The 21,676-nt window shown below is 38.4% G+C and overlaps 1 protein-coding gene and 1 long non-coding RNA gene across 4 annotated transcripts in view; one reads left to right on the top strand and one right to left on the bottom strand.

Moving 5' to 3' along the window:
* Window positions 1-21,676, top strand: part of ADAMTS9 (ADAM metallopeptidase with thrombospondin type 1 motif 9) — a 168,944-nt gene that overhangs the window by 109,060 nt on the left and 38,208 nt on the right. For both annotated transcript variants that reach the window (XM_087708823.1, XM_087708822.1), the window contains exon 29: window positions 20,394-20,561. In XM_087708823.1, coding sequence (XP_087564949.1) covers window positions 20,394-20,561 — 168 coding nt within the window. The remainder of the gene's footprint in view (window positions 1-20,393; window positions 20,562-21,676) is intronic.
* The window catches only part of LOC148047960 (uncharacterized), a 37,119-nt gene continuing 34,013 nt past the window's right edge, over window positions 18,571-21,676 (bottom strand). For both annotated transcript variants that reach the window (XR_015695872.1, XR_015695873.1), the window contains exons 5-6: window positions 19,521-19,647; window positions 18,571-19,047 (exon numbers count right to left, since the gene is read on the bottom strand). This is a non-coding gene — a long non-coding RNA (uncharacterized LOC148047960). The remainder of the gene's footprint in view (window positions 19,048-19,520; window positions 19,648-21,676) is intronic.

Below are 21,676 nucleotides of genomic sequence, written 5' to 3'. Positions count from 1 at the left end.
TATCATTCTCATGCTCAAGTAATAAACCGGTTGTTATAAAAATCTGATCCCACATCAGCAGTAATCAACTCATAGCAAATTTAATATCTTATTTTAATGTAACTAAAACCTTTGGGGAATTATGCATGCCTCGGTTTTATCTTGGCTTCATTGTGTGCAACTTCTTCAAAGACTTGTGAGCCTCATATTTACATCCATGAGTTTAACCTACCTAATACCGAATATCAGTCCTTTTAGCCAACATACTTGCAATTACTGTCATAGCAGCCAGAACTATTAAAAACCAAAATACATTTGGCTTTACCTTACTGTAGGAACATAGTCATTTTATGCCTTGTCAGAACATGGTTTATGGAGCTCAGTAATGCCAATACAGGGACGTGGTGGCTCAGTGGCTAAGACACTGAGCTTGTCAATCAGAAAGGTCGGCAGTTCCCTAGCGCTGCATAATGGAGGGAGTTCCCATTACTTGTCCCAGCCTCTGCCAATCTAGCAGTTTGAAAGCACGTAAAAAATGCAAGTAGAAGAATAAGGACCACTTTTGGTGGGAAGGTAACAGCGCTCCATTGGCCTTCAGCCACATGACCTCGGAGACGTCTTCGGATAGCGCTGGCTCTTTGGCTTTGAAACTGAGATGAGCACTGCCCCCTACAGTTGGGAATAGCTAGCACATATGTGCGAGGGGAGCCTTTACCTTTAATGACAATGCAGTGCCTTCATTGACTTGGCAGCAGCATTGCAGGTTCCTATATATAATTCTCCTAGGAAATACGAGAGATTGAATCTGAGACTTTTTGCCAGCAAAGTGTGCACTTTATTAATTGTTTGCATGGGTTCTCGAGATGCAGTGGCTGTTCCTGCAAAGTGTTGCATCTATTTTATATGAGCACAAGGTTCCAAACAGGTTTGTTTTTCTGCATACTGTAGCTTGTATACTTGTGTTTGTTTGTTTGTTTGTTTCTACAGCATATGTAATTCTGATAAAAGAGAATATTTGTTATGAGGGTGTTCTCCGAGCTTGGTTATAACATTTAATTCTTTAATGTAGAACGTTTTTTTTTCTTTTTAAAAAAAGATTTTGATCCCACATTTTTCAAATGCAACACACGGCAGCGGACATTTTATTTATTTTAATTTTCTATGCCATACCAATGGTATGAACACGACTAATACTCCTACCGCCTCCTCTTTTCCCCACAACAACAATCCTGTGAATAGAATTGGGCCAAGAGAGAGAGACTGACCCAAAGTCTACCCTTTCGCGTCCGAGTGAGACTAGGTGTGTCCTGATTTCTAGATCAGCACTTTAATCACTACATCAAAATGCCTTTTCATTTCTTTTTCCCCCCTGCGGTAACTCATAATATTTGTTTGTGGTTAACATTTCTGGCAGTCTTAGTTTTATGGCACTTTATGACACTACAGTTCAGCAGATTTGCCCATTGTGTCCCTTCTCTCTCTCTCCCTCTCTCTCTCTCTCTCTCTCTATCTATCTATCTATCTCTCTCTATCTCTATCTCTATCTCTATCTCTATCTATCTATCTATCAATCTATCAATCTATCAATCTATCTATCTATCTTCAGCCTTACTGCGTCACCAGTTTTTCCCCACAGGCCTACAGTTAGAGAATATTGCAACATTTATATATACTGTATGTATATTCCTACTGCCACAGGATAATTGTATTCTACTTGCCAAAGGAAAGTTGGAGTAAATTTGTATGTGTTATTAGGAAGTAGTACATTTTCTTGTACATGTAATCTTGCCAAGAGCTGAGGTGGCGCAGTGGGTAGAGTGCAGTACTGCAGGCCACTTCAGCTGACTGCTAGTTCAGCAGTTCAGGGGTTCAAATCTCACTGGCTCAGGGTTGACTCAGCCTTCCATCCTTCCGAGGTGGGTAAAATGAGGACCCAGATTGTTGTTGGGTGCAATATGCTGACTCTGTAAACTGCTTAGAGAGGGCTGAAAGCCCTATGAAGCGGTATATAAATCTAACTGCTATTGCTATATACATGTGTATCTATCTCTATCTCTTGCTGTCTCTATAGTATATCAGTGCTCCCATTTGTATATGCAGTGAGTCTGTTCTGTTAGCCCATCCCTTCTCTATATATGGAAGTAGTGTTGCCCCACAAAACTGACAGCTCAACTCTTTAGTACCATTTCATCCCTACTAAAATACTGAAAATTAATATTTTGCACTGCTGTGAATTGTTAGAGCTGTCACATATGCATGCACACTAGGCTCTTAAAGGAGTATCGGATCTAGCTGGAGCAACTGGCAAAAAAATGAAGAAAGACCTTTTGAATAAATGAGACTCTTGTGATGTTAACACTCTCACTGTGTCATGCTAACAATTGTGTACTTCATTTACCACCTGAGATTTTTAACAGGAAATATCAGGGATTAATGCAGCAGTATGTCGTATGGCTTTTAGAGAGTCAAATGCCATGGTATGCAAGTACATTGCAAGCATCTACCATGTCTTTTCCTTTTTCTAAGCAATAGTTTAGTTCACAAGTAGTTTGTCTGGCTGGCATTACTAAGGGCTTTTGTTTTTTAAGAGATCAGCAATTCCGTACTGCAGAATGTATGTCAATTTGTCAAAACAAAAGTGTTTTTGAGTCCCCTTCGAGGAAAGGGGTGTCATAGAAATATAATAAATTCAATTCAATTCAATTTTTAGAGAAATGCTAAGCTGCCCATTCCTCCTATGATGTTCCCATTCTGGTCTTGGACCACAGCAGTTGTCCTCTGATAACCTAGCATGGAATTATTTGTCACCACCGCCTTTTAGCTAGAGAGATGAATTTAGTAAAAGTGTTGTTGGAGCAGGCATAAACCAAACACTGGTTCTGCAAGCCTGGAACAGACCATTTAGATCAGGGGTGTCAAACTCAATTTCATTGAGGGTCGCATTAAGCCTGTGGTTGTCCTCAGGGGGGGGGAGGTGTGACTGGGTGAGCATGGCCAGCTTGACGCCACTCACTGGGTGTGGCCGACTGGGTGGACATGGCCAGCTTGACGCTACTCCCCAAACTTCTGGCATATTTCCACTTCACACTGGGTAGACTGGGCCGAAACCACGCTGGGCCAATGTTTCCTCTTCGCATTGGATAAACCTGGCCGAAGCCATGTTGACCCGAAATTTCCTCTTCGCATTGGGTAGACCAGGCCAAAGCGATGTGCACTGGCCCCTTACATTTTCCAGGACAGCCCCATGGGCCGGATCCGACCACATCGCGGGACGGATTCAGCCCACAGGCCTTGTGTTTGACACCCCTGATTTAGATGATAGGTCTAGCAAAAAAGCTGGAGTAGTATTGCAATCAAACATTATCAACTAGTACATCATTTCCTTTTCTATCTAGCTAATTTTTCCATTACTAAGTAACAGCTTTGTATGGCTGTTTTGACTCCACTTTGTACCAAGTTGCTTTTGTTCTCTCTTTATTTTTAATTCATTCTCTCAAATGCTTATGGGAGCTAGGCAATTTTCTCTTTCCTCCATTCAAAGAACTCCCAAGACTGCAATATAATTTTTACTAGTATTTTGCTGTATAATAATCCAGTTTGTCTCTCCCTGTGAAATGCATTAGGAACAGGTCTTCAAGTAAGGAAGCCATAATTGCCAAGAGGATAAAATTTGTTTGAGTTGAAATCTATATCCTTCTCTTTTTGAAATTGATCCCTTTTTCTAGCAAGATAGATGTTCTTAAAAGACTTTTAGGCCTGTTGGGGGAAAAAAACCTTCAGTCCTCAATGTTGATTCACAAAATGCAAATGTGTTTGATGTGTTTTGATTTATCCATATGACCTGAATCCTCAAATATATTGGAAAATGTATGCATTCTCATATGCATTATTTAAGTTTCTACTGAAATTAAGGAATAAAGGCAAATATTTTATATAGTTCTATAATCTTGCCCAGAATAGTGTATTTTTCGAAGTATAAGACGCTCCGAAGTATAACATGCACCTAACTTTTGGGGAGGAAAACAAGAAAAAAAATCTACATCTGCCTCCCAGCAATTTACCTCCTTGCAGCAAACAGCCAGTTTCAGTTTAAGCACAAGAAGAAGAAAAATCTGCTTCTGCCTCCCAACAATTTGCCACCTTGCAGTAAACAGCGTGTTTCAGTTTCAATTTCAACACAGCCTGGTTAGCACAAGCAGCTGATTCTCAGTTGAATCAGCTTCCCAATGATCAGCTGTTTCAGGCTGCAGGGATTCCCATAGCCTATTGCCACCTCCAGATGCTCTGTTTTCAGCCTCCGCACGCCGCATTTTTGGCCTCCGCACACCCTATTTTCCCACCGTTCCAGGTGGTGGGGATCAGAATGGGCGGAAAATGGGAGCGTGGAGGCCGGGGGCATGCAGAGGCAGCAATAGGCGATAGCCATCCCCGCAGCCTGAAACAGCTGATGGTCAGGAGGCTGATCCAATCGACAATCAAGCTGTGCTGGAGCTAAAACTGAAACAGGCGGTTTGCTGCAGGGAGGCAAATTGCTGGGAGGCAGAGGCCAAAGGGGAGGGGCAAGCAGGTAGGCGGGACTACATTTGGTGTATAAGACGCACAAAATTTTCACCTTCTTTTATGGGGGGAAGTGTGTCTTATACTCCAAAAATATGGTGATTGCTAAATTATTCCATTGGTTCCATGCAATAGATGGAATCTAGAATTCTATTCCTGTGAATTTGACTCTTTTAATTGACCAAGGGAAACAGGATTTGATTGATCGATTGATTATCTTTATCTAGTCAGAGTTGAATGTTAGGAACTACATGCCGGTAGATAGATTTTCTCCATAATTTCATTTCTTAATTTGGTCCTTCAGGTTTTTGATTTGGGGTCCAGGGTATTACAAATCCTTTAATGTTCATAAGATGTGGGAATACTTACCAAGCACTTTCCTTTGAATATTAAACCAAGGAACTAGTGAAATTTTCAGGGTCATTTAATTTGTACAGGTCTATTCTATATATCCAGAATTGTGGAGTTATTGTGTGAAGATCCAGTGATTAAAAGCTCTTGGTAGAGATAAAGTGAAGAAATAACAAAGGTGAGGTCATACCAAGTCCTACTTAAAATTGCAGCAAATTTAGATAATCATATCACATTGGCCTATAAAGATAAAGCCAGAATAGGTTATTAATAAAGATTAATGTCTTTATTGTAGCTTTTCTGCTTAAGGATTCATTAAATACTGATTCCATATGCATTAACTGAATAACAGATTCATTATAAAGAGATATGAGGTAACTCATACACATTGTGGCCAAGGTCCCGTTTTTCAGTCCTTAGAGTCATCTGATCTCTATTGCTGAAATAATTGTGACATTATTTTTGTGTATATTTTTCTATGTACATTATTTTGTAAAATAAACCCAAGAAACATATTAAATCTCTGAACATCTTAATGCATCTATTTTAAGGGCACCTATACTCCAGCAATAAGGAGAGGATAACACTTATTTTAAAAAAAACATTGATGAAGACTTGATTTTCCTCATCTTTGAATGCATAATTAATGCACCAATAGTAATAGTTTATTTTTCACAGTTGTGTAACTAGTCTTAGAACAAAATAATAAAATACCCCAAGAAATTAATACAATAACATACTACAAGTCAGCTTAAGTTTAGAATTATAATATCAAGGCCTGGTAACCCAAATGGCCTTTAAATCATTTAAAATTATCATTAGAACCTATGTCTAAACAATAATAGAAAGGGTAATACTTTATTGATTAGCCACCATACATTTTAGAATGTAAAATATAAAACACAGAGAAGTAATAAGGCTATGTGTTAAAAATGGAATAAAAGAAATAAGTAAAATAAAATGCAGATCATATCTGCAGGTCACTCCTACACTGCATACAGTTCTCAGCTGTACTGTTTTGTTCAAATAAAGGGCTGTATTATGTGTAATTTTTAAATTTTAACCACACATGGAATCTGTTGCTTTAATATAGGGCTCCCAGTGGACTATTCATCTAAAGTACAGTCCAAGATACTGATCTCCCTCTTTCTTATACAATTGACATTCAAATAATATATTCATTATGTCTTCTATCTCTAGGGCTCCACAAATAAATATGTTCATTGTAAGGGACTCAGATAAATAGTCCATATTTAATCATGCTGGAGTAAATACTCCCCTAAGGTGTTTGGGGATTTCTGTGTTTAAATCAGGGATGGGTTCCTGCCAGTTCTAACCTCTTCTATAGAAGATGTTCCACAAATCTACAGTCCCGTTTAGAACCGGTTCCAGCTCCCTCCCCCACTGCCCATCCGCACATCATCAAGATGAAGAGCGACAGGAGGAATTCTGAGAGTTGAAGTCCACAAGTCTTAAAGCTGTCAAGTTTGAACACCCCTGGGTTTTTTTTCTAAAGGGTTAGGGGTGCAAGGGTCTTATAACTTGACAGCTTTAAGACTTGCGTGCTTCAAATGCCAGAGTTCTTGAGCCAACATTTTGATTGCTAAGCAAGAGCGTTGTTAAGTGAGTTTCACCACATTTTACAAGTCACATCGCTGGCAAGCCACTCCCACCCAGTCACATGGCCGCAAGCCACTCCCACCCAATCACATGGCCAGCAAGCCACTCCCATAAAGCAAGCCACACCTACAGAAGAGGTTCTAAAAAAATTTGAAACCCACCACTGGTTTAAATAGTTGGCAATTTGGAAGGTGCATTTCAGTGGTGGGATTCAGCCAGCTCGAACCTATTTGGGAGAACCGGTTGTTAACTTTCTAAGCAGTTCGGAGAACCTGTTGTTGGAAGAAATCTCAATTTGGTTTTTTCCACTTTACAGGGCTAATCCTGTAAGGAAGGCAGGAAGGAAACATTCTGTTATTGTTTCTAGCCTAAACTTTATTGCCCATCTTACAGAAACTGCCTCTCCGGTTAACCCTTAATTACATTGTAACAGCTAAGGCGAAGCCCATCAATGTGAGTGACATTGAGTTGGCCACGCCCACCCAATCACATGAACACTGAACCCCGCCTACCCAACTGGTCATTAGGGCAGAGAACCAATTGTTAAATTATTTGAATCCCACCACTGGTGCATTTATAGTGGTTCATCCATGTCAATGTGCCAGCCTTGCTAATGATGACTGCATCTCTCTGAGCTTCAATATCCCAAGCTTTTTATGCAGCAAATTTTTTAACTTGTTTCCCAAGGACAGTTGGACAATAAACAAGGCAATCATAGCTTCTGATATCATTTGTGAGTGGTGTGATCCAAGAGGTGTGGAATTGAGATTTTGTCTGTTCTCACACACTTTTATGAGTCTCTTATTTTCTGTAGCGTTGATTTTGCACCAATAATTCTATGATCTTATTTTAGACAAAGAACAAATTGTATAAATTCCCAAAACAGATCTGATTGCAGCAGGTGAGATCCTTTTATATACATCCTAGAATATTTCTCAAATACTGTGATTTGTGTTTGTTTTAATACTAATATATGTTGTAAGCCTTAATTTTCAGCTCCATAGAAAAGCTTAGAGGTAACCTTTAATGATTGAGGCTAAGGACCCCAGGTAACTGTGGTTTATTAATGTGAGCAGTACATTTCCATGTGCCCTCACTCCTTTCATGATGAAGAAGCCAAGATTCAGTCCCAGAGAAGATTATCCCTAGATAACTTGGACTATTGTCTCACCATCTAATAGCTGTCTATGGCTGTGATGTCATTTTCCAAAAGCCATGAGATTTTAGTTCAATATATTCATAATCAGAAAATTGTTATGATAGTTGGACCAAGTTTCTTAACAACCTATACAATCCAGCTTGTGAAAAATCATATTGTCAGCGGGTAGGAATTTGAGTTTTTTAGGCATAGATACTTCTGGATCCTTTATCAGTCCTGGTAAGTCAATAAATGTTTTGATTGAATATCAGTGGTGCAAGTATCCATCCTCATCTTACTTCTTTGTGAGTATCTGCTCTATTGTCATGCTCAAACTTCACTTTCAAGTAAGTGTTTGTGTGAAGGGCTTTGATCTGTGCCGGCAGTCTGGGTTCCATATTGAGGACAGTTAATTTCCTCCATAATATTTTTCTGTTTACTATGTCAAATGCTGCACTAAACTTTATAAAGGCAGCAAATGGTTGTTTCTCCTTACTGACATATTTTAATTAGATGGTTCAAAAACAAAGCTATTGTTGATAGTGGATCAACTCTGTCTAAGCCCAGCTTGTTCTTTTGCGAGAATGCACTTTTCACCTACCCAGTTCTCAACTCTATTTAAAAGGAACCTAGCATATATTTTTAGCCACAATATCTGTTAGAATAATAGACATGTAATTGCTAGGGTCCTGTCTGTTCCCCTTTTTGTATGTAGGAACTATTATTGTCTTCTTCTATCCAACTGTCTTATGGCAAATATTATCTATCTGTGTGAATAAACCTGCCAAAAGAGGAGTCAACCAGTCAAGAGATTTTTTTGGAATAGTTCATCCAGCAGAAGTCCTCACCAAGGGATTATATTGCTCTTCCAGTCTTTTATGGTATATTAGATCTCATCCAAACGACGATAAATTTCTTCATAAAAATAGCATTTAAATCAGCTACACAAAGTTCAACATTTTAGTGCCTTTTTATAGTTCAATGCATTGAACTCCATTGATTCTGATGAAAGTTGGTTCTAGAGGACCACTTTTGAACTGGAAAATGTTTTAAATTATGATGCAGATATTTTAGTGAAAGGAGGTCCCAGTCAGCCTTGGCTGATTATAGGATTAAATGCACTTGCATATAAAGGTAGTTCTTGACTTAGCAACCGTTCAAAGGTACAACTGACCTACCACAACCCAGATTTAAGTTCTGATGGTTTCCCCTTGCTATGGTTATTTGGCTGGAACTTCAGTCACCTAGTAACATGGCCACATTTATGGCTGTTTGCAGCATCCCACCATCCCACAACCACATAGGAGAGTGAGTTTGCCCAAAACTAGCATTTTTGGTTTTCAACTAAACTGCCCATATGAACCATTGGTTCATTTAATGACTGCTGTATTCGCTTAACCGCAGCATCTGCTTTACAAACTGTTTACGATCATCACGAGTTACAACCATGATGGGCAGGTTTCATTACAGACATAAGTCGAGGTTAACCTGTACTGTTGAAATAGAAAAGAATTATTTATTTACAAAAAGAATGCCAAATCTTGTAGGACTGAAATATAAATCTCTTGTAAGAGTTTTTGCAACGCAATCAACAGATCACCTAATATCCGTGCCCTTAGCTAGCATAGGCTGTTTGTAATTGGGAAAAATTACCCATTCCAATAGCAATTAAACATCTATCTGCTAAACTAAAATCACCAAAAGATAAAATACCATTCGGCCTGGAAATTGCATATTCTTAAGGCTCTACTGTAACTGACTTTCAAAGGGTAATTCTGGAATTGACCTTGAAAAATAACGGGTCTTTATCTCTATATTGTGCTAACATGGAAAGGATACTAATAACATGAAAATAAATTTAGCCACCCTGATCACGTCAGTAAGACTAAAGATTGTTTTATATTAACTTCCTCTTCTAAAGAACTCCCTGCAAAAGCTTATACCTCAGATGGATGGAAGGCTGAATCAACTAAGTGGATGCCAAGGAAAAATAGCAAATTTTAAAAAATGTGTTGTGGTCATTTACCCTCACGTTTGTAAAATCAGATGCTTGAGTGTTTTTCCTGATAATCAAAATAAACGTGAAACACATACATAAATAAGAATTACTTAACCTCTTACCTTATTTTGAGCGGTCCCCACAGGACTGATAAGTGAATAACCTTCATGCAGGAATGTCTGTGGAGATTCTCAGTCGTCCAAGGGTGGGATTCTACCAGTTCGGGCAAACTGGTAGCTCCAACAACCAGCTGGGAGCGAACCAGTTCGCCCTGACGATCAGATGGGTCCGCCCACCTGCCCGCGCTATTTTCCTACCTTTATCTTCTCAGCTGATCCATGCAGCAGAGCAGATTGCTGTGCAAATCAGCTGTGTTACTCCTCCGAAGAAACCCAGAAGTGAAGATTTCTTCAAACTGTGCACATGCATGCACGCAAATCGTGCGATCACCGAACCGGTTGTTAAACTGGGAGGATCCCACCACTGTCCAGGTCGTAGTAATCTCAAAGGTGCTTTTTCAAAAGACAACTTATTTGAGGAAGGCCACGATCCTGCCTATCCCACCATCCTGCTAGAACCGATGAAGCTTCTTGGATGAGAAGCGAAATGTCTTCCTCAAAGAAAAAAACAGTCCAGTTACCTTTTGAAAAAGCATCTTTGAGACTTCATGAAGGGGGGAATAATTTAGTGCAAAACTAGCAAAATTTGATATATATCAAAATAGATTTTACAATGTAGCCTGTATTAAGACAGGATGCTCACCATGATAATGGAGGGGATCTTCCGTTCTAACATTTCATAAACCATGAATCCTCTGATGCAGATTTCCTCCTACAGGTCATGCGTATATGCATTCTTTTAACAATTTAAATTTAAATAATGTAAGAATTATTTATGTCTTTAATAACCCTGTGGATTAATTATTGTACATTGGTTATTTATTCTTAACATGGCCCAGAAATTTGGTGTGCCAAATCTCATACAAAATTAGCCAAAGTCTGGGGGCATTTCTGTAATTTGCTTTGGTGTATGGCATCAGGGCTGTTCCATACATGGCAAATTTACTCCTGTAGCTTCTTCTAGAGTAGATTGAAACTGATCAGTATTACAATATTTTAGGAAATGAGGAGTCCTAGATGCTCTCTGAGTTTGGTTGTTTTCTTGCAGATGTTTCATTACCCAAACATCTAAAAAAACAATCTAAGAAGTACCAAGGGCCCTTCATTTCAACCCTGTGCTACAAATGTTCTCCTTTGTTGACATTAGGCGATATTTTCATCTGCCTGCCCTTATATAACTTTAAGTTCAACAACTGCACCTAATTATTTTTTTGTTACAAGGTTTTAGCTTACAATTTTGTTCAGTCTTACTTAGGAGTGAATTTATTGAGCTAAACTGAGATAACCTCTGAGAAGACATGCATATGATTGCACTGCTGGCTGATTAACTTCTCTAAATCTTAAAAGACTTGACAGCCTATAAGAATTAGCAAGTAAAATCAAAAGAGTTCTTCAGCTTTTTCAGTTTATCAAAAACCAAGCCCATAATTTTAGAATAAATGAAGGAGCCATGCTGATGATGGTCTTCATTTATATTCACTATGTGAAAAGTACTGTATCGTTTTATCTGTTTATCCGTACTTTTAATGCAAATAATTAAACAATGATATTAATATTTGAAAATGATGTGCTACCAAAATTAATGCGTGATAGTTGAGATTTGAGGATTATACTAATTTGTCCAAGGTCATAAATGTACACAAGTTATAGCAATCATTTTTAAAATCCAGATTCTGAATGTATCTATAGAAACATATTGGCTATAACTAATCTGCTTTAATTAACGTCTAGGAAAGTAATGCATAAATATGCATAAAACATAACCCAATTTATATATTTTTCTAAGAGTGATGTTGATACCTTCTCCTTTCATCAGCGTACAGTTGTTTCACCCACTTCCAGTATAAGGTAGAATCATGAGATCAATAGCTGTCTAAAAACCTGTTTCATGTTGCTTAACATTTTCCACCATCAAGAAAAGGAAACTTTAAATATCCTGGTCTCCATGTAATTCTCATATGGAATACTCAAGCGAGGCCTCTATCTACCCTGAAATAATCCATATTATGGATCAATAAGAAATTGTGTTGAATAACATTTAAGGTTATGGAACCTTAAATAATTGATGGATCAGCCTGGATTCAGTTGCTTGATTATAAAATGTGTGAACTTCAATTTAAATCCAGGAATGTCAATATTCATACTTTAATTTAACATTATAATTATCATTCATAAATCATAATCCAATGATTTACTATAAAAGTGAGACCTGAGTTCAATTACCTAAGCAAATGGACCTGTTAGTGAATCATGTTCTAGAACCCATAACAGCCTCCCACTCTTCAGATCCAAAGCATTTTGAAATTGATGTGGGACCCTCTAATTACCTCTCAGCTACTTGTTGAAAGGGCCATGTATTTTCCAGAGTTTGTACAGTATATGTGTGGACTCAGGAAAATATGTACTTGAGTAAAGAAATAAGAAACACTTTGGGACATCTTTGATATTGCCCACATTCAGCCATCACTGCCCAATCCATGCCCAGCAATTTGCCATATAAACCCAGCAGAAAGTATAGTTCTATTAAGGAAAAGCTATCAGATATAAGGAGGAAGTCCTCGGTAGAACCAAAAAATTGTTGCCACTTAGACCTGAATATTAAAACTTTTAGATCATTCACTAGTCTCTGTTACTATAGAAAAATATACCCGTTTATTTTAATACTAAAAAGTAGAAGTGATCTCAAATAAGACTCAATCTTCCATTGTCAAAATATTTTAAATGTAGCCTCATATATTTTGGCTTGGATTCTTCTGTTTATCTATTCACCATCCGGTGTCTTCCATACCTAACGTGGGACAAAAAAACAAAAGACAAATATTGCAAATTTTGTCCAAAAAGTCAATAATTCCTTAATGCATACATTAGTAAATGATATGATAAATGTGCATTGATACCCAGAATTTTCATATTCTCTTTAATTAATGAGAGTCAATTTGGGGTAGAGGCAAAGGCACCAAGCTAGAAACCAGGAGACTGTGAGTTCTAGTATTGCCTAAAGTAGAGAGACAGTTGGGAGTCTTGGAGCCAATCATTCTCAGCCCTAGGGAAAAAATCTTAACAAACCACTTCCTAAAATGCTGCCATGCAAACTGCAAACTTGTCAAGTCTGTTGTCAAGATTTGACTCAAAGACACGTTTGCACACACAATGTTACTTAATACAGAGTTTTGCTTTAGCTGTAGTGATATTCCTGGTGTTAATTAGAATAACTGTATTTTAATATAAGACTTATGAAAATCTAAACAATTTCAGTGGTAAAAGAGTTGACTAGCTCCAACTAGCTAAATTTACCACCTCAGTGGTAAAAGAGTTGCCTTGGGATTCATCTAGTAGCGCGTTCTATTTTGCTTTTCATTGATGTAATACAAGTAAGGTATTAATTATTGAGGTTTTAATGACTATGTAAGTTATATAATTGAGTCCAAGTTGAGCTTCAGCCATCTCAATTTGATGGTTAGATTTGTAGTTTTAAATGATTAAGCTTTGAACAGCATTCAATATCAGTGGTTAAATTTGAAGCTTAAATCCTAGTCCAATTCAAGGAAGAATTCAACAAAGTGCTTTCCTAATTTAATCATTTAGCAAGCCTTTTGTAAATCACAAGATGTTTCTAAATTCTACCATTCCTTCAAATATTTTTGGTATGGTCTGCTACACCAAGATCAATTTAGTATATGTAAATTGCCAATATTTATTTATTTTGTTAAATGTTATGCCTACTCATTATTCCTATCTTTAATTCTCAATATATGTCCCAAAGGTGCTTTTTCAAAAGGCAATTGGGCTATCTTTGTTTTTCCTTGAAGAAATTTCGCTTCTCATCCAAGAAGCTTCTTAAGTACTAACTGTTAGAACTGAAGAAGCTTCTTGGATGAAGAGTGAAATGTCTTCAAGGAAAAAACAAAGACAGTCCAGTTGTCTTTTGAAAAAGCACCTTTGGGACAACTGTGAACCGGTTTCCTAGAACTGAATAGAAGAAAACTCTGGATGTTTATGAAGCAGACATAGAGAATTGAAGAAAGGAGGATGAAGGCACTTGAAATCTGAACAAAGTTGCTGCATCAAAGGAAAAAATGTTTTGAATCATCCCAGAAGATTCAAATGTTGTTGTTTTTTTGGCATGATGGTGACACATGGGATTGCTGTTGGAGTTAAACCATCTGCCAAAGCTGCAGCTGCAGACCACTGTCGAAATAAAGTGGCAATTACCGTTGTAATTAGAGTTGTGAATAGAAAAGTAGATGCCAGGAGTGGAACCCACTGGCTTCCCCTGACCTGGATAGTTCCTGGAAAACCATAGAAGGGTGTTGCTGACAATGTGCTTTGGAGAGAGCATAACAAAAGTAGGGTGACACCCTTCAGCTGGGATGGGCCTGACCTTTGAAAACTCAGAATTGGGTCAGATGGATTCTGTGAATGTGAGAAGCCTTCGGGTAGGTTTAACCTACAGATTATGTTCAATAGGCTTGGTTCAGAGTCAGCCCAATGGGGGTGGGCAAACCTTGGCCTTCACATAAATTAAGAGGAAAAGTAAGGGGGAGCCTCAACTTGATTCACTAGTGGGAGAATCCCTGTTGATGTATTCAGTGTTGGGGTAATAGAAGGATGTGTGAGTGAAAGTTTGTCTGGAACTGGCAACATGAATGAGTCTATTAAATTGTGGACCTGTGGGGTAATAGGGTTCATTAAAAAGAATTAGTCTGAAGCCGGGTGAGTATGTTAGGAGCAGTGGTGGGTTATGACCGGTACGCCCCGGTACGAATGTACTGGTGCCTGCAGTGCTCTGGAAAGCCCACCCGCTTGTGCTCCTTACCAGTATTTGATGTTTTTGGGGCTTCCGCACATGCGCATGGAGCATACAGCACCTGTGCGACGTTCCACCTAGCAGCTGGAGCATTGCAGAGCATCGCAAGTGGTAAGTATGCACGCGCGCACTGCGCACGTTCATGTGGTGAACACCCAGCCCCGTTGCACCGTACCGGTTGCACCGGGATCCGGAACCCACCACTGATAGGAGCCTGGTTGATAGGAGTTGTGGTCAGTTGTATCTCAGTTGTGTGGACTGGGGAAAATATGGAAGGAGACAACAGGTTTGCTATACAGAGAAAGGGAAATCCAGTCTAATGTTCATTCTCACTTTTGTTCCGGAGTTCATAACAGGATTCCAGTAATAAGACATTTTTATCCACAATTTGGTAATGGATAAACATGGGGACTCGAATGACTAAGATCTTATTGGGAAAGGAGTCAACCCTTTGGAGATCTGCCTTCCAGGATTTTTAGTCCTTCAAAAAGCTCAGTCCCAAAACCAGGATCTGTTGATCTTAAATAGACACTTGCTCTATGATCAGGAACACTGCTCCATAAGTGACTAGTTATGACTATCTTTACGTCATCAAGCCATTGGGACAAATCCTGCTGATATATTCGCCACTCACCTCTCAGCAAGATCTCTACACATACAGTACGATCTGTTCTCTGGACGGCTTTGGAGTCTCTTTGAAAATTATTTCTGCTTGATTTGAGTCTTCATGCTTTGGGAGCTGGATCAAACCAGGAGTTTGTAGCAATGGTGAAATTCCATTTTTTTTTTACTACTTGTTCTGTGAGTGTGGCTTGGTGGGCGTGGCAGGGGAAGGATACTGCAAAATCTCCATTCCTACTCCACTCTGCGGCCAGCCAGAGGTAGCATTTGCTGGTTCTCCGAACTACTCAAAGTTTCCGCTACCCATTCTCTAGAACCTGTCAGAACCTGCTGAATTTCACCCCTGGTTTGTAGGTTCTATAGTAAACTATCAAAATAATTTCTAACACATTAAAGGCAGCTTGAGCTATTGTATCTTGATATATAGAGAGTCTGGATCATTTTCTGATCCAGGTAAGATTTCTTACCACCAATGATCTTAGGTGGTGAATAGGGCAATTACAGTTCAATAGAAGAAGATGTACATAGCTCAGATTCGAATTGTGGAATCCTTGGTGCTGTCTAAGATTGATTGTTTGCAGATATTTGATTAGCCAACTATGTGATATTATCGGTGCAAATGAGGATGGGATTTAACATCTTGTTCATATTGACTTACTCTGCCAGTTTTGATAGTGGTTTGATTCTCTCCTTGGTAGTTCTTTGCTTAGAATATTGCTTTTTTGCTTGATTGTTTGCTGGTGTTAATAACTGCTTATCGAGGTGTTGGCTGCTGGAGAAGATATGCTCTGGTCCTTCTCTTTAATTCTTCGTTTTTCTCTTCTCTGGTGAATGGTGTGTAAATATGGTTTATCTCTTTGGGTCTGTTAGTGATTCTTTTGCCTGAATTGCAAGCTTTCGGTTTTCCTAGCAACTTGAAATTTGCTTGATCTTAGATGCTAACAGTTTCCCCATTAAAATTGTGGTTAAGTCTGTGATATGAGTTTAAAGAGTTTTCATCATGTCTTCTGACTGTAGATCATGGATGCATTCTTCTTGTCTTTTGCATGTCTGTCCTACATAGCGATTGTTACCGTCCTTACACTATGTATTATAGATGACTCCTGTTTTTCCTTTTTGCGCTACTGGTTTTTTTGGCTTGCTTAAGATGTTTTAGATGGCTGTAGTTGTTTCGTATGCAATGGTGATCTAATGTAGTTGTAATAGTCTGTTGATTGTTTCAAACTGATGGACGTTGGGTGTTATCCTTTTCACAGCTTGTGCTGATAAAGTTGCATGGGTATCCATTTTGTTGCATTATGTTGTATTGGCAATTTGTTTCCTTTTTCTGGTGTTCCGGGCTGCTGTAGTGGATTTGTGTCTGAATAATGTTTGGGGTTTTTTTAATAGTGCTTTTATTAAAGATTACAATTACAATAATACAAACTAATGCAAACTAAAACAAAAAGAAAATGTAAAGGATGAATAAAACAAAAAAGAAAAGAGAAAAGTAATGAAGAAAAATAAGAATATAATAAAGAAAAAGAAAAGTGACCTCACCTTACATCACAAGTGTAAACAGTTTTAGTAACTTATTATCTTATCTTAAAATGCAACAAATGATCTCTTTTCCCATATCTCATCTCTCATGTATAACAAATCCATGAAACCTAATCATTTCCATCCAGATGGCTGCAAAAATCCACTAAGGGTTACCAGTGTTCCTTGGTTTAACCTTGATCCAATAAACCAGCTTTATGTCCCTTCCTTTTATTTCTTCTTTAATCTTTAATCCCTTCAAATAACATTGTAAAACTTATTTTCATTTCTCAGAAAATTCTTCAAAACTCTTAACAATTATTAATTATTATTTTTAATTATTAAGACATGTGACAAGGACTGCACAATTAGTGTTTTCTCTATTGGAGATTCTGGGGATTGCTTAGGGAATTTCATCTCAATCCAACAAGCAGTTCTGTTGAGGGCTTAGTTGCTCACTGAGATTAGGAAGCCATAGGCACTTGACATTATTATCCTTAAAGTAATCCGTTGGCTGACCTAAGATGGCTCCCTGGTCACAAAGGGATATCTGCTGGGCTAGTGAAGGAAAATGAAGCTGACCAAGCAAGGGTACAAGTATGGATAAAAGCTCATGTTGAGCCCACAACATGGAAATGGTAGAAGGTTATACTTCTCTTTCTTTATTGTATCAATGTGCTGTCATTCATGGGTCCAGAATGGACAACTCCCTTTAGGGGAGAGAACTGCTGCCTTACCACTTTGCTAGTTTCCACATTCGTTAGCAATATGTTGATCAAAGGATTCAGTCTCTTCCCTTAAATGCTGCCATCTAGGGTGGAACGTAGGAAGTGTGTCTTTTCTGTAACAGCTCTTGCCCTGTGGGACATCCTGCCCGATATCGGGCAAACCCTACTCTCTTGGCTTTCCATAAGGCCAAAAGAGCTGTCTCTTCTCCCAAAACACTGGCGTAGGGTGAGGGAGGAGCCAGATATGGTGATGATGAATTCATCAGAGGCTGAAACCCCAGGTTTTTGCTTGTTCTTTTCTCTTATTGTTTTTATTCCCAAGGTTTGGGGTGGGGGGGTACTGTGGTTGTGAGCCACCAAGGGCTCTTAAGATGGGCAGCCATATAAGTATTTTCAATAAATCTCCAATTTTTTTAAAAAAAAAATCAAGTATCTGAAAAGACTGCTTGAAATATAGAGTCACTGCATATCCCTGAATCCTTACAAACACACTACTCAGTGCTAGAGGCACGAATAATGTTTTGATCTTCTTGGATTTAGCACTGATGTTGGACAGCCATGTATCACTCTGATGGTAAGGCAACTTTTTATAGGCGTTTACTTTATCTGGATGAAACTTGGCTTTGGTGATTCATGAGCTAGTAAGCTCAAGCTTCAATTATTGTAATGTGGTCTTTATGGAACAGCCTTTGAAAATAATCTGAAAATGCCAGTAGATCCAAGATGCCAAATTACAGGCAGTGACTGATATTTCTCATTATCCTGGTACTAAAACACATTCATGGATGGCTTTCTCACCTCACATCAATGTGTTTAAAGCTTTACATGGCTGAGGTTCAATTGTTGTCTGTAGATTCCTTCCCCTACTCTCAGATCATAAATTGGACAGTTCTTTTGTAGTCCCATCATGGATGCTTTTAACATCCAAATTGAATTTGAGTTTATCTTCCCACTGCCCAATGCATGCTATGAAACAAACTGCCACTGGAATTAAAGCAGTCTGTCCTATATGTGCTGATAAATAAATAAAGAGAATGGAAGCAGTGAACTTCCTCCCATATTTGGGCATACCAGGGGTTGTGACTTTAAATATATATTTACATTTTTATTCATTGTATCTTTTAATAGTTTTTAATGAATATTGTATTATCTTAGTTTTGAGGCCATAAAAGTAATAGGCAACATATCAACTTTTCAAATACAGGTAAGCCCTAGACTTACCACTGTAATTGAGCCCACAATTTTGGTCATAAGTTGTGACAGTTGTAAAACAGGTCACCATGTAGTCAGATTCAATTTTACCACCTTTTCTGTGATGGTTATTAAGCAAATGCTGTGATTGCTAAGAGACCACCACAGTCATTAAGCAAACCCATTGTTCACTATGGGGCTTTTTTTTGCCAGAAACTGGAAGTAAAAACATTGTAAATCATGGTCACAGGACTGCTGCAGGGCACTGCAAACTGCCATAAATGTGGGGTAGTTTCTGAACGTCCATAAATGCAGACTTGAACTTATCCGAAATTCGAATCCAGGTTGTAAGTGGCTTTTGGAGTGTCCCTTATAACTTGAAATAGTTGTTATGCAATTAGTCATAAGTCAAGGACTATCTGTAAATAAAATGCAGGTCCAGCAATTCAACAATTGAATATAGAAATGTTAAGTAATGCTTACGTTGATTTATGTTACTTTCCAAATATAAAACCATACCTTCTAGCAATATTTAGAAAGCTTAACATTAAGGCTTTCCTAATTATAACTGTCGATCTTATATTTTTATAATGCCCTGAAAGTTTTAGATTTTTTGCATGCCATCTAGCTAGCACAATAGAACCTAATAATATTCAGCATCCAAATCATAATTACTGACTTAATTTGGCCAATAACAAGGAAAAAAAGAGAAACCATTTCTTCTAAGCGTGCAAAATGGCTAGTGGTGAGTCACAGACAGATATGGATATCCTATAACAGTAGTATATACTGGAAGAAGAGTACATTTCCAGCGTTTTGTAAAACATAAAAGGTGGTAATTATGCAATAAATAATAAAATAAATACTTTCCAGCTCTTGCCGTTATGGTTACCTTAAATCAGATTTTTTTTTTAAAAAAAACCTGCCATTTAAGCCCTTGCACTGATTATCATCTCTGTCAACCAAGCCAAGAACCTGCTAGGTGTTAGTGAGCTGCCTCTTCTTGTATTGACTCCATTCTGGAAAGAAAACAGGAGATCATTACTTTGAGAGATCACAAGAAAATGTATTTGTGTATAGGATTCAGGATTAAACAGGCACTGTGTGTGAAATAACACATAATGACTTGTTTAACATGTAATGAAGGAATGAAAAATGAATATTCTTGTATCATGCTGTGTAAGAGGCCCACTGAGCAAGGAACTGTCATATTAAATTCCTGCTCTGCCTCCAGATTCCTTTTGATTCCTAAATCTTTTGATAGATACTAATCTAAAATCAAAATGGTTCAGGGGCCCATATGCCAGAAGTGGTCACATTTGTAAAAGTTCAATGAACCAGCAGAAGGAGGTTGAATGTCACTGTTTGACTACAAAGCTTGCAGCCAATATACTCGTGCTGTGCTTTTTGCTTGGCTCATCATGTCCCATTGCGTCTGTTTTCCCATCTTTGGAGCTGGCTACAAAAAGTACATAAAATCCCAAGCCCCTTCTGGTTATACATATGTGTAATTAGCAAGCAACAGCAAACAATTATTTCAGCCTAAAAGACAAAAAACTGAACATGTTATTTGGAGAGATTGGAGACACCATCTCGAAGAGTTCCAGAAGCTGAAAAAAAGAAGGGTAGTAAACAGGGGGAAGCCAAGCTTATAACAGCTGGTGCATGCTTTTCCTTTCCCTTAAAATGCTGAATTTTCTAAAATATGTGTAAGTGTTTAACACCAAGTGCGTAAGGTACATTAGCATCCCTCTTTTCTTTTCAGTGTTCTGTTTCTTGTGGACGAGGACAGAAGTACCGAGAAGTATATTGCATGTCGAAGGATGGGAAACTTTTAGAAAACAGCCTTTGTGCACAACTGGCTAAACCCAATGTGCTGAGGAAGTGTAGAGATGGCAGGTGCCCAAAATGGAAATCAGGAGACTGGGGACAGGTAAGGTGTTTACATAGTAACTCTTGGTCATATTTGCCTAAGACTGAGAATCGTGTGTACCTTTTTCGCAGGTGTATACTGAAAATACTTAGAGTATATACTTAATGCTCTCACAGATACTGAACTTCCTATGTAGTCTGCATGGGAAGAAACAGGAAACTGGTATTTGCAAGAAACGTGTTGAACATTCATTATTCATTTGAAAGAAACTGTTCTTGGGTTCTATATCAATACCAAACACATAGACATATGTAGGCAGCAGAGGTGGTATTTAGCCAGTTTGGACCAGTTCGCACGAACAGATAGTGGAAATGGCAGGTGGGCTTGCCAACCCACCGTGGCTCTATTCCATCCTATTTAGGCATGTTTTCAAGCCAAAGCGCATGCGCGCGCCCCCATTTTTGCGAACCGGAAGGGAAAGTAAGTGAATACCACCCCTGATAGACAGAGACACTATGGACTCAGTATTAAGTTCCTCTCTTTCTATTTCTGAATTGATCACCATCACCACCGTTCCCTTTAGCCCAACCCTTTTAAAGATGAGGGGTTGGGCTGATCCATCAGACTGAGATGAAGTACCAAAAGGAAAGTGATCTTGTGTTAGCTTCAGGATTTCCTCCACTGCTTCTCTTATTGTATGATGCAGAACCTGGATCTTTTAATTATATGACATTATGGTCCATATGTCTATTCAGATGTACTAAAGGAAGACAACCCTAATGTGAGAAAGTGTTCCCTACTTCTAAACCAGGAGGGTTAACAAGTACTTATCACCACAAAATGATTTTTCTGTATGCTGCCAGGTTTCTTTTCTCCCTTACTTCCTTCCTTCCTTCCTCTCTCTTCCTCTCTCTCTGGCCAATTAGGATTTTCAACTTTTAACCAAACCAATTCTGTATTTCCCCACTAAATGTGTGTATCTCACCCACTTTATATGTACAGCATATGCTTATTAGTATAAGTAAGTACAGGTAAACATTTGGGTGTGTGCACACCAGCATAAGCCAATCTCTCTTCCCCTAAAAAAGCAAAATGAAGTCAAAATTAACTGGACTAACAAATGCTGGTTAAAATTAATTACTTGTAAAATAAGACATCTGTTTGTTCAGATTAAT

The sequence above is a fragment of the Thamnophis sirtalis genome, unplaced genomic scaffold (genome assembly GCF_051295495.1).
Source record: "Thamnophis sirtalis isolate CommonGarterSnake01/CBP01778 unplaced genomic scaffold, rThaSir2_p1.2 scaffold_3, whole genome shotgun sequence".
NCBI classification, from domain to species: domain Eukaryota; kingdom Metazoa; phylum Chordata; class Lepidosauria; order Squamata; family Natricidae; genus Thamnophis; species Thamnophis sirtalis.
This window is presented reverse-complemented; position numbering and strand designations above follow the sequence as displayed.